General features: G+C 54.5%; 1 protein-coding gene across 4 annotated transcripts in view; it reads left to right on the forward strand.

Moving 5' to 3' along the window:
• Positions 1 to 384: 384 nt before the first annotated feature.
• Positions 385 to 12,244, forward strand: part of RAB11FIP5 (RAB11 family interacting protein 5) — a 39,410-nt gene continuing 27,550 nt past the window's right edge. For all 4 annotated transcript variants that reach the window (XM_055241865.2, XM_055241868.2, XM_055241866.2 and 1 more), the window contains exon 1: positions 385 to 851. In XM_055241865.2, the coding sequence (XP_055097840.1) occupies positions 421 to 851 (431 nt within the window). In that variant the 5' untranslated portion in view covers positions 385 to 420. The remainder of the gene's footprint in view (positions 852 to 12,244) is intronic.

The raw sequence follows: 12,244 nt of genomic DNA on the forward strand, positions 1-12,244 counted from the left end.
CCCCACAGGCGAGGCCGGGTTGCTTCGGGCGCCCCCAGCCAGGGGCGGGGCCACCGCGGGAACTCCGCCTACCTTCTGCAGAGGCCGCGCGCCGCCCCTTCCCGCTCCGGGCGGGTCTGCGGCTGCCGGGGAGCGAGCGGCGTCCCCGCATCCCTGTCGCACCGCCACGCGGGTCGGGGCGGCGGGCGCGGGGCGGGGCAGGGGGCGGGGCAGGGGGCGGGGCGCTGACGTCGCGGCGCGGCCCGCGGCCAACGGCCCGGTGGGGCGGGGAGGCGGCGGCCGGTCGGCCCGGCTCAGCCCAGCCCGCAGCTGCGGCGGCGCTCAGAGTCGGTTCCTGACCGCCTTCTGCTGCGGCCGAGTTTGTCACCAGGTCCTGGGGTCTGCACCGGCTCGGCCAGACCTCGACCCCGCTTCCCCGCCATGGCCCTGGTGCGGGGCGCGGAGCCGGCGGCGGGGCCTTCCCGCTGGCTGCCCACGCACGTCCAGGTGACGGTGCTGCGGGCCCGCGGGCTGCGGGGCAAGAGCTCGGGCGCGGGCAGCACCAGCGACGCGTACACGGTGATCCAGGTGGGCCGCGAGAAGTACAGTACGTCGGTGGTGGAGAAGACGCACGGCTGCCCCGAGTGGCGTGAGGAGTGCTCCTTCGAGCTGCCGCCGGGGGCCCTGGATGGCCTGTTGCGGGCGCAGGAGGCCGACGCGGGCTCGGCGCCCTGGGCGGCGAGCTCCGCCGCCGCCTGCGAGCTGGTGCTCACCACCATGCACCGCTCGCTCATCGGCGTCGACAAGTTCCTGGGCCAGGCCACGGTGGCGCTGGACGAGGTCTTCGGCGCAGGCCGCGCCCAGCACACGCAGTGAGTAGGGGGCGCGGGGGCACAGAAACGGCTAAAGGCCTAACCGGGCGGGGCTGGTGGGGGATCAGGACTCCGAACTTCAGCCGGGCCAGTGAGCCCTTCCCTCGTGCTCAAGGGCGTAAACCGACAGACACGTTGGTTCTTCGCATTTCGGGGTCGCCTTCAAGCTCCCCAAACGTGCGCTGTGTGGGGCTCGGCCGCTGGTGGTCCCTGGGAGGCCTGGGGGAGGTTTAAGTGGTGGCGAACGTTAGGAGTAGATTGTCAAGTAAAGTTAGGAATGAGATTCAGAGGCTTTGGGGCTATGGAAACCTCAAGAAGGGAAATCTTGGGGCCGTTCTTAGAACCTCCAAGCCTGCCTCCCTTTCCTCAAAGGGGAGGGCAACTGCGGGCGCCTGTCCGGCAGGGGAGTGGAGAGGCACAGCCTTGCCCTACGGGGAAAGGAAGGCCAGGTGTCTTCCTCCAGGGTGAGGTTGAATGTTGATTACCCCGCTAAACGTAGAAGCTGGCTGCAGGGGGCATCTGCCTCTTGCTCTCAAGATGCCCTCCACTATCTAGAGATGTCACCCCCCCACCCCCATCCTGTCCCTCTGTGTCTGTGTCCCTGGTCTGAGGACAGGAGGAGCTCCTAAGTAAAGGAAGGAAACACTTGAGTCAGCCTTCCAGTGGCCTGCCTGCCTGCCCTGCCCTGCCTGAGGTAGAGGCAGCGGCATGGTTAATGCACAGCAGGAGATTATCTCCGGGTCACTTCCACCTCAATGGGCCAGGGTTTTTTTTAATCATTTATTTTGGCAGCATTTAACCTTGCCTGTGTTAAGATCAAGGCTTCATTCAGCCTTGGAGCCCCATTTCCTGTTTTGGGCTTGGGCAGGAGCTGGAAGCCAGTCCCCGGGGCTGACAGCCTGCTGTGGATCACTCAAGTGGTTAACTTGGGAGTGATCTGGGTAGGAGGATAAGGGGATTGGGGCAGGACTGTGCCTTAGGTCAGGAGAGGTTCCGGAAAGGTTTGCCCCAGTGGAATGGCATCCACTGAGTGAATAAATCCAGGAAGGCTTGCTGGAGGAGAGGGATGAGCCTGGTGCAAACCCAAATGAAAGCAGGATTTAGGTAAAAAGGATCTGACCTTGAATGTTTTCCGAAACATGGGTGTGGAATGACCTTCCTGGTTGGCTGTCTGAGGACTGGGATGGGGAGGGCGTTAGTGCAGGGCAGGTTCCAGGCATGGCTGTGACCTGACTTCATCTCCCCATCCCCTGGCCTGCTCCCCTCCTTCCTTCATGACTTGCTGTTTGGTGGCAGGGTGTGGGATCATGTGGTATATAGCTTGGACCTTGTTTTGTTTTTTTCCTCCTTTCTGTCCTCTCCCTCCTTGCTGGTTCCTGGAGCCCAAGGGGGTGGGTATATGGGGCGAAAAGCTCTCTCCTGGATCTCTTAGCCCATTCTTTTTCAGAAGAGGTGCCTATCCCCCAAATCATTCCACCTCTTCCCCCAGTCCTTCACCCTCCACCAATCAGCTACTCTGACCAGACTGTTAGATGACACATCTGTTCAGGGGGTGCTGGGGGAACAGGAGGAGGCAGACCAAAAAAAGGCTCCAGGCCTGCAGGGAGCAGCTTCTTTGATTGTTTTTTCCAGTTCCTGCCCTTGCTTTCCTCTTGGCCTCTGGATCTTCCTTAGCTGAGCTGGCCAAGCTTGTAGGTCCAGGTGGACCCATTTTCAGCCAAGAACAGCCTGTCTTGGAGAATTTGACTTACCAACCCTTGATCTGAATGGGAGCCTTAATTTACTTTATAGAAATCATCTTTTCCACCAGGATCTTTCCACACCCACCTGGCTGTTTTCTCTGATGCAACAACCTGGTTTATTTATAGAACCGGGAGGGAACAGGAGTGGGGAGGGTCACTTAGGGTGGGCAGAGGAAAGTCTGTGAAGTTGGCCTGGTGCTCTAGTTTACTGGACCTAACAGCATGCCCACTGACAGAGGAGGAGGGCTGTCACCCCCGCTGTGGTCCCCACCTCTGGCTGTAGTGGTCATTCCTGGTGGTATTTCCTGGAGCACCCTGGTGTGGGCTACCGAGACTGAGTCTGAATGCTGCCTGGTAGGGAGAGGGGAAGGCAGAGAAGACGAGGGTGTACCCTCCTCAGCTTTGGATAATGGTGGAAAAGAAAAGTATCTATTCTTTAACTCCAGGAGTTGGCTGTGGTGGTCTCAGGCGGGGCAGGTGGTGGCCCTTTGCCAAGAGAGGACCTGACTGGGGGAGGGTACCCTTATGGTTAGGAAGGGGCTACAGAGTGGCACTGGACAGATCCCAGTCCCAAAACTGCCACCTGTGGCAAGTCATGTAAACTCTTGGTGCCTCAGTTTTCACATCTGTAAAATGGAGATAATTTATACCTTCATAGGGTTGATGTGAGGGATGAAATGAAAATGCAACTTAAGCACCTAGTACAGTCCCTGTACATGGTAGGTGGTCAGTGCAGAGCAGTGATGGCGAAGGGAGGTTTTAGTAACAATGTCTGGAAGAGCTTCTTATGGGATGGGGGAGACAGTCTAGAACTTAGAGCCTAGGAAAGCCTCAGGACCATGGGTGATGGAGTACACAGAAGAGTACGAGAGTTCCCAACAAAATGAGCTGGACCTTTGCAGCTCTGTGTATTCTATTTGCTGCAAGAGGCCCAAGAACTAGGGCTGGGCTTGAGAGGCCTCTGCAGTCCTGAAACCAGCCTCAGATAAGCCCACAGCTCTGCAGCTCTCCTCCCTGGCAGCCCTGCCTGGAGCTGCCCCTGCCCTGTTGGGAAGGAAGGATGGCCCAGGGCTTAAAAACCTGGAAACTGCGATTTCACTCCCAGTTCTGTGACTTACCAGCAGACAGGTTACTTATCCCACTTCCTCACTTCTAAAAAGGTCATGATAATAATCATAGAGTTATACAGATTAAATAAGACACCATCTGTAAAAGCCTTAATGTAGTTCTGGATACATAGAAGCTCTCAAAATATTAGCGTGGTGGTGACTCTGGGGCCCCATTTTGTGTGATGGTGGTGGCTGGGGTTGTAGGTGCTTCAGCAGCCTCCGAAGGTCTTGTGTCAGTGGGGCAGTCTTTGAAATGAATTTCACCAGAGGCTTCCAAATAATTGAAGAGGATATTCTCAAAACAAAATGTAATGGTAGTACACAAGGAAACTAATGATCTCCCCGCCCTCAGTAGAACTGTCCGTGGATCGTCATGTTCCTGTGGATCTGGAAATCCTGGATGCTTCTCTGCGATTTATTTTCTGGTTTTTACCTTCAACATCCTTTTTTTTTTTTTTTTTTTTTGAGACCGTGTCTCACTCTGTTGCCCAAGTTGGAGTGCAGTGGCGGAATCTCGACTCAGTTGTAATCTCTCCCTCCCAGGTTCAAGCGATTCTCCTGCCTCAGTCCCCCGAGTAGCTGGGATTACAGGCATGTGCCACCACACCCAGCTAATTTTTGTATTTTTAGTAGAGACCGGGTTTCGCCATGTTGGCCAGGCTGGTCTCAAACTCCCGACCTCAGGTGATCCACCTGCCTTGGCCTCCCAAAGTGCTGGGATTACAGGCATGAGCCACCATGCCCGGCCCAGCGTCCTTCTTAGTACTCCCCAGTGGGTGTCCTGTGTTTGCCTCCCTGATTCCCAAGACAGGGATGGGATGTGGTGGTTAGTTAGTTCTCCTTGTTACCTGTGGGGTCAGATGGGTCATTTGGACCTTTTTGGCCTTTATGCGATTGGTGTGGATCACACCCCCAGGGAGTGGACCTGGATATATCAGAAGAGGGAAGGAAGGAAGCAGCAGCAAAGGGTTTGGAGTAAGAAGACAGGGCATCTGCCACAAGGCCGTTTTGGTTGGGGAGACCTGGACTTTGCCGCCTGGAATGCTGGTCTTTGTGTGTTTTAGGAGAGGAGGAGGAGAGAGCACAACTGTGTTATATGGAGCCCCTGTCCACCTTCTCCCTCATCCTGATAAGGGTGAAATGGCCCCTGCGGTAAGGCCTGGAGTGTGACAGACAGGATCATCATCCTGGGCCTGTTGGATCAATGGTTAGAAGCTGGCCTCTTGGGAAAGCAAAGGCTGTGGGTTCAGCTTGGGTTGGGATCAGTTTGTCTTTTTTCATCACAAAGACTAAAACTGTTGTGACCATGAATCATGGCCTGCAAGAGGCTCCATTCAGCCCCTGCTTAGACTGTGCCACTTGGCAAGGGAGCTCGGAGACCTAAGGCTGTGAAGGATGTAGGTCTGAGATGAGAGCCTTCTGCCTGGCTGGTCATGGTGTTCTGAGACCTCCTTAGGTGGGTGGGTTTGGGGGCACTGGGAGGCACCTGAGGGGACATGCATCCCGTTGGCCTAAGGCTGGGATGGTCTTTGAGGGCTTGCATCTATCCTGTAGCCCACAGACAGCCTGGGCAGACAGTTGTGGGCAGATGGTGCATGACCCCACAGCCTTCTCTCTATTGGCTTCTGGGTGTGACTCTGCTCCTCGGGAAACAGCCGTGGTCACTTGAGCTCCTGGCCTTGGCTCCTGCTCCAGCCCCAGAGCTGGCATGGGAGGCCTGTGGCGCTGCTGGGGAGGTCTGCTCTGGCTGCAGAGGAAGGGTGTGGCTGCACTCAGAAGCCAGTCATTGGTATGCAGAGGCTCTACTGCCCTTAGTTGTGGGGTGGTTTTTATTTGGGGTTGCTTGAGCAGCAGCGTCTGGGGGTGTGGGGCAGGGTAGGAAGTGTGACTCCTCAGTCAGGCTGGGCAGCTCCTCCTCTCTGGCCCAGCAGCTTCCCCTGCCCTCCCCATCTGCCCCTGGCCCTGAGCCCTGGCTGGAACCAGGGAGTTTCAAGGGGCCTGTGGTCAGCCCCATCTCTGCCCCGCCTGCCTCTCCTTGTAGGCAGCTGGCTGCAAGGCACAGCTCAGCAAAGCCACATCACGGTGACCTTGAGGGCTGTCCTTCTCTGCTGGGAGCTGCCCGCCCCACTTGTCACTGCTGCCACCTTAGTGCTGTGACACTCTTGTCTAAACCACTGGCCTGGCCTTGTCCAGATGTTCTCCTGCCCTTCTCACCCTGCGCAGGGACAGATGATGAACACAAGAACAGGAGCTGTTGTCGCTCTGCTCTAGGGAAAGCAGTCCTCTTTTTCTTTCCTTTGCAAAATAGTGTGGCCATGAAGCAGTTTTGTTCTTCCCCACGGCCAAGTAATAAAAATAAGTCCACATGTGAGTCTGCTGTGCACCTGGCAGTCCCTTCGGGGAAGAGTCTGATCACTGTGCCCTTAATGAGCTGGCCTGAGGTTATTTCTACCTTGGGAACAATAGTGGCCAGAGAGGAGAGGGGCCTGGCTGGCCACATGAGGCCTCTGTGTGGAGCTGGGCCCTGGCCTCTCAGGAGCAGTAAGTGGGGCCTCCCAAAACGGGGTTCCCAGGGGCAGCCAGCACCTCTGAGAAGCTGCAGGGTGGGGAGGGGGTATCACAGGCCACCTTAACCTTCGGTTCACCTCGTAGTGGGGAAGGGAGCACAGCCCTTACTCATGGGACTCCAGCATGGGAGCTGGAAGAGAGCTCAGACAAGGAAACCGAGGCTTGCAGAGGGAGAGCTGCACACTCTCACTACCCAGCACTTAGTGGAGGGTGTGCTCTGTGTGGTTTCCATTAGACCCGGGCAGCCCACAGAGCTGTAGGATTTGGGGTAGAGAAGAGGTGGCATTTAGAGCCCTGTGTGCACCCCGGAGTTTCTGTGGAAGTGCCTGCCGGGTTTTAGTGAGATGGGGACATTGGGCTTCTCTGCTGACCTGGAAGGGCAGTCCAATCCAAAGGCAGTTCTGGAGGCCTGAAAGGCCAAGAGTGGGCCACTGGTGGGAGAGAGATTCCAGAGGAGGGGAAGCCTGGATATCCCCCTACATTTGGTGGAAGCCCTATAGCAAAGTGCTGTGTTTTGGGGCCTAGATAGGGAGCCCTGGAGATGTTCAGAGCAGACAGAACCACTGGCGCCGGCTGTGGTCAAGGCACACCTCTGTGAGGAGGGAACATACACCAGAGACCTGTCGGCCATCATGGAACCCATCTGCCTCCCCAGCGTTCTCTGAATCCCCACACCTGGAGCATGTGGCACCTATTTTGGTGCATTATTTTCATTGCCTCGCTGGTCTAGTGCATCGCTGATGAAGGCCTATCTAGGTGCTGGCAGTGTCTTAAGGACTGGACTTCCACTTGTCCACAGCAAGCCTTTGAGGTGTAGGCGCTGTTTAACAGCTGAGGAAACCTTGGCACAGAGAGCTAAAACGGCTTTGCTTTTTCTTTCTTTTTTTGGGGGGGGTGGGGTCAGGGTCTGGCTCCATCACTCAGGCTGGAGTGCAGTGGTGCCATCATAGCTCACGCAGCCATGAACTCTCAAGTGATCCTCTTGCCTCAGCTTCCCAAAGTGCTGAGATTATAGGCATGAGTCACCGGACTTGACCACAGCACATGGCACAAAGTCAGGATGTGAACCCAGGCAGTCTGGCTTCCGCGTCTATGCTCTTGGCCACCACACCACACTGCCCACCTCAGTATTCCCCCATGTCTCCCATGACCCTGCTCTGCACAGGGCCAGGTGCTCAGCTGCTGCCTGCCGAGGCTTCCTCTCTTCTCTTTGACATGGATCTCAGGGGTTAATCTGGTGCTCTGTAAGCATGACCTGCTTCTCCTGGGTGAGTCCTTGGTTTATTGGGATAAGCACATTTGGTCTGCAGCTCTAGCCTTGTGTCTGTCCCAGAGGCTGGGGGGTGTTGTCTCATACTTTGGGAGGGAGTCACTGCCACCAAGATACCTCTTGGGAGTGGAGTGAGGGCTGGGTGTGGTGGCTCATGCCTGTAATCCCAGCACTTTGCGAGGCCGAGTCAGGAGAATCACTGGAGGCCAAGAGTTCAAGAGCAACCTAGGCAACATAGCAAGACTCCATTTCTACAAAAATACAAAAAATTAGCTGGGCATGGTGGTGCGCACCAGTAGTCCCAGCTACTCAGGAGGCTGAGGTGGGAGGATCGCTTGAGCCTGGGAGTTCGAGGCTGCAATTAGCAATGATTGCCCCACTGCACTCCAGCCTGGGTGACAGAGCAAGATCCCGTCTCAAAAAATAAAAATAAAAAGAGTGGAGTGAGGCCTGAGAAGGTCAGCCTCACTTTCCACCAGGGCACTTTCCACCCTGGGGAGATTTGCTCCTTTCAAGCAGGGCTTGGGGGCATCAGCACATACCAGACTCCGTAATCCTTCCCAAGACGTCACATGTTGGTTTTACTGTGACAGAACACTCCGAGCCATCCTGTTCTTCCTCCTGCAGCAATACAGTCATTTGCTATTTTTTCCCTTCTGTTTCACAACATCCAGGAAGTAATTACTGGACAACCATTGTAACCACTGTGCCTAGGTCAGTGCTGTGGGGGAAACCAGGGAAATAAAGTGGATAGCCCTTTCTCCAGAAGGGCTAAAATATGTTTGAGATACGCCTAATGCAGCAAAGACAATTCCTCTACAAAGCAGCATATAAAAAGTATGAGAAAATGAGGGGGTCAGGAGAAGGGGGAGCTCACCAGTTCAGGGTGGGCTTCTTGGGAGAGGTGAGGCCTTGAATAACAGGTGAGACCTGATTAGAGGCAGGGTGAGTTGGAGGCAGGGAAACTGTGAGTGTGGTGGGACTGGGCCAGGAGAGGGAGTGAGGGGAGCCAAGCTTAGTTCCCTGTGTGCCGCTCTCAGCAAAACAGCCGGACTTTCTTTACTTCCTATTTAATTTTTTTTTTTTTTTTTTTTGAGACAGAGTCTTGCTGTGTTGCCCAGGCTGGAGTGCAATGGTGTGATCTTGGCTCACTGCAGCCTCTGCCTCCCAGGTTCAAGTGATTCTCTTGCCTCAGCCTACCGAGTAGCTGGGACTACAGGTGCGTGCCACCACACCCAGCTAATTTTTGTATTTTTAGTAGAGACCATGTTGGCCAGGCTGGTCTCAAACTCCTGACCTCAAGTGATCTGCCCGCCTCAGCCTCCCAAAATGCTGGGATTACAGGTGTGAGCCACCGCACCTGGCCCCTATTTACTTTTGAGTAGTTCACCTGGTCCAAATTCTAAAGGTACAGAAGGGCACATAATGAAAAAAATTTCTCTTGCCCCACCTTGAGTCACCTAGCTCCTCTCTTCAGAGACATCCAACATTACCAGTTCTTGTGTAACCTTCCAAAGGCATTTTCTGCATTTAAAGGCAAATGCGTTGTGTATTTTCTTCCCTCCCTCCTTTTTCCCAAATGCAACGTTCTCACCACACAGTTCTGTACTTCCCATGAGCCTGGCAGGGAAGTTATTGTTTGTTTCCCCCTGTTGTGGGGTCCGAACTGAGACCTTGGCAGAGGGGACCATCGCCACTTGGTTTTGTCTTCCTCAACCTGAGTCTCCTGCTCAGGGTGAATATGGGGTTAGGAGCACACTGAGGAGGGGGATGGGTTAAGTGGAATTTCTTTATTTTTCCACCTGCCAGAGATCCCCTGAGAAAGGTCATCTTGCGGATTCTCTCCTTCCTCCTGGGCAGGGTTGTTGCTTTTTGGTCCTGGGCCACCTCACTTCTATGGGGCTAATGATGGCCTGTAAAAGGCCTTTGACAGACAATAAACCCACATCTTTCTGTGTGGTTTGGCCTACTTTTAAGGGTACCTTCCCAGTATCACCTCATTTCATTCTTCCCTGAGGGCAGACAGGGGGACCACCATTTTTGCGAATATGGAGACTGGGGTCTCAGGAGGTGGAATGACCTGTCGGAGGTCACACGACTCTTTAGTGGCAGCCAGATTTCTGATGTCTAAGCCTGATGCTTTTCTCCCTACACTGTGCTATCAACCCTACATCTTTTCTGTTGCTCTCTGTGGTTTGACTTGTCTCCAGCCATTTTTGCAGCTTTTCCTTGTGTTGGGTGAGCTGACAGTGACAGACCTTTGGAGCCTACAGCACTAGGATGAGGATTAGAAGTGCTTGTGCCCTTCTAAGAGGAGGGAGGGAGGCTGGACCTGGCTGGGGTCTGAGGAGGGCTGAGTGAGCTGTCCCCACAGAGGCAGGGGGAACTCATGAATGAGGACCTCGGCTCCCTCCAAAGGTTGCTGGTGCCAGGCATGGTGCCAGAGGAGGTGATAAGAATCATCTTCTGGCCTGATTAGAGGCTGTATCCTGTCCTGCAATTATGTCTGGCTTGCAGTTTTACTGTAGATACCAAATCAAAAGGTGGGGTAGGCGGTGGATGCGGGGAGACAGCAGGGGTTGGCTTGAGGCCCACACAGCTCCTGTGTGCCAGTGTGTGAGGCAGGCTGCTGGGGTGGGCACTTGGAGAGGAGAGGAGGCATCAGGGTGGAGGAGGCTGTAGGGAAAAGGGTTTTCCAACTGTCTCACCAAACTCTGAATATAGTAGTTCTAGTTTCACTTTACCTTGTCTTTAACTGCATGATTTTATCACCGTCATTTTACAGAGGTGAAATGGCTGCTTCAAGGCACTTAGTAAGGCAGAGCCAGGACTAGAACCTAGGTCTCCCATCTTCCAGTCCACTGGGGTTCTCACACAATGCTCTTAAAATCATTGTTTTTCCAACTTGTTTCTGAGACAAAAGCCGAGCCCTGCCAATTCCATGTCATTTACCCGGCAGGTGTTAGCAGATGTTCTGCATCTTGGGCCCCTTCTCAGGTGGTGAGGGATAAGAGGTAAATAACTGTCCCTGCTGGCAACAGTAGTGAGAGATCAGAGTGGAGTGGCTCTGCCATAGTGCTGCTGCAGGGGGCGACAAAGGGGTGCTCCAAGGGCCCCCCCGGCTCTCCTACCTTCCCCATTGTTCCTGTCCTAGTTCAGGCTTAAAAAAAATTTTTTTAGCCTCTGTTCTCGACTGTTACCTTAGCTGCTGCTGCCTTTTTATAAACCAGAGTGCCAGTTTATTAATTAATGGTGAGAAATAACTGCTAAGGCATTAGGAGTTGCTCAGGTCAGCCTGGCCATGGGAACTACCCTGGGCTGTGACTGCCCCTTGCTGGTCCCCTGCCTTACCTCTCTGCTGTCCCTCCCTCTTCCTGCAGCATAGTATCAGTCCTGTCCTTGTGTTGTACCCTGTCGTGCATTTCAGGGCCTAGAATACAATTATGGCTCCTTAGTGTGACGTTAGGGGCAGTCTCCTTCTCCTGCCTGCACTTCTGCAGTCTGCATGTTCTGTCCCTCGCACCTGGAATGCCTCCCTACCCGCTCCTCGCCTCTTTTCCACTCATTGTTCAGGGCCCAGTATAAATGCCACGTCCCACACCCTCATCCCGAAATCAAACCGCTCCCCTTGAGCCTTCCTGTGTGCTTCATTTGTGCATTTTTGTGGTGTCAGTCACCATCTTCCGTTAGCTATGTGGCTATCTTCTCCACCAAGGCATAAGCTCTTCAAAGACACCTCCATTCTTGTTCCTGGCAAATACTTGGGGAACAGTGGAGCAGAGGCCTGGCTGAGGCCTCCTCTGGTTGGGTGGCATCTCACTGACTCATGCCCTGTGCCTTTAAGGGGTGGTGTGTGTCAGGCTGGTTGTCAGGATCCCATGCGGGGCTGTCAGCCCCTGTGCGGTGGTGAGCGGGTGGGCTGATGAGTTCACAGTTGTTCACAGGGGTGTTGATAAGCACAGGGGCTGAGGGAGGAGAGCAGGGGTGGGGCTCAGTCTTAGGACAAGGAGAGGAAGCCTGTGTCCTGGCCCGAGACATGCTCTGACCTCCGCAGGAGTCTAATGTCAAATCCACCATCAGTCCCAGGTGGAAGCTGGAGAGTGTCAGTACACCCTAAATGCTTCAGTATGCCTCTCCAGCCCACTCCAACAGATTTGGGTGCCTTTAGAAAAAACATAACCTTAATGCCATCCTCACACAAAATCAACAATTCCTTAATAATCATCTAATATCCAGCCCACATTCAAGTTGTCCTGATATCTAAAATGCCTCTTCATAGGTGGTTTGTTGAGTCAGGATCCAAATAGGTACCTGGCTGTTATGTCTCCTTATGACACGTCTCCCCTTTGGACAGTTCCCACCCCTCCGTTTCATGCTATCACCTGGTGAGGAACCAAGCCATTTGTCCTCAAGACTGTCACACATTGTAGCCCTGGCCAGTTGGTTCCTCGTGATGGCCTGCACCCTGATTCTCCACCCCTGGACACTAGGTTCCCTGGCAAGAGTCCTTCCCAGGGGCTGGCCAAGCCTTGCCTCACCTGGGGAGGCCCACCTGCCTGCAGCCCACCCTCAGCGAAGCCCTCATAGGTGGTTAGCCCCCCAGCCATTCCAAATCTCCCCCACCCCACCACCAACCTTTCTCCCAGAGGTTTTAGTATCCATTGATGATTATCTCTCCAGGTCTGAATTTCTTCTATACCACCA

Source organism: Symphalangus syndactylus, chromosome 14, assembly GCF_028878055.3.
Source record: "Symphalangus syndactylus isolate Jambi chromosome 14, NHGRI_mSymSyn1-v2.1_pri, whole genome shotgun sequence".
Lineage (NCBI taxonomy): Eukaryota > Metazoa > Chordata > Mammalia > Primates > Hylobatidae > Symphalangus > Symphalangus syndactylus.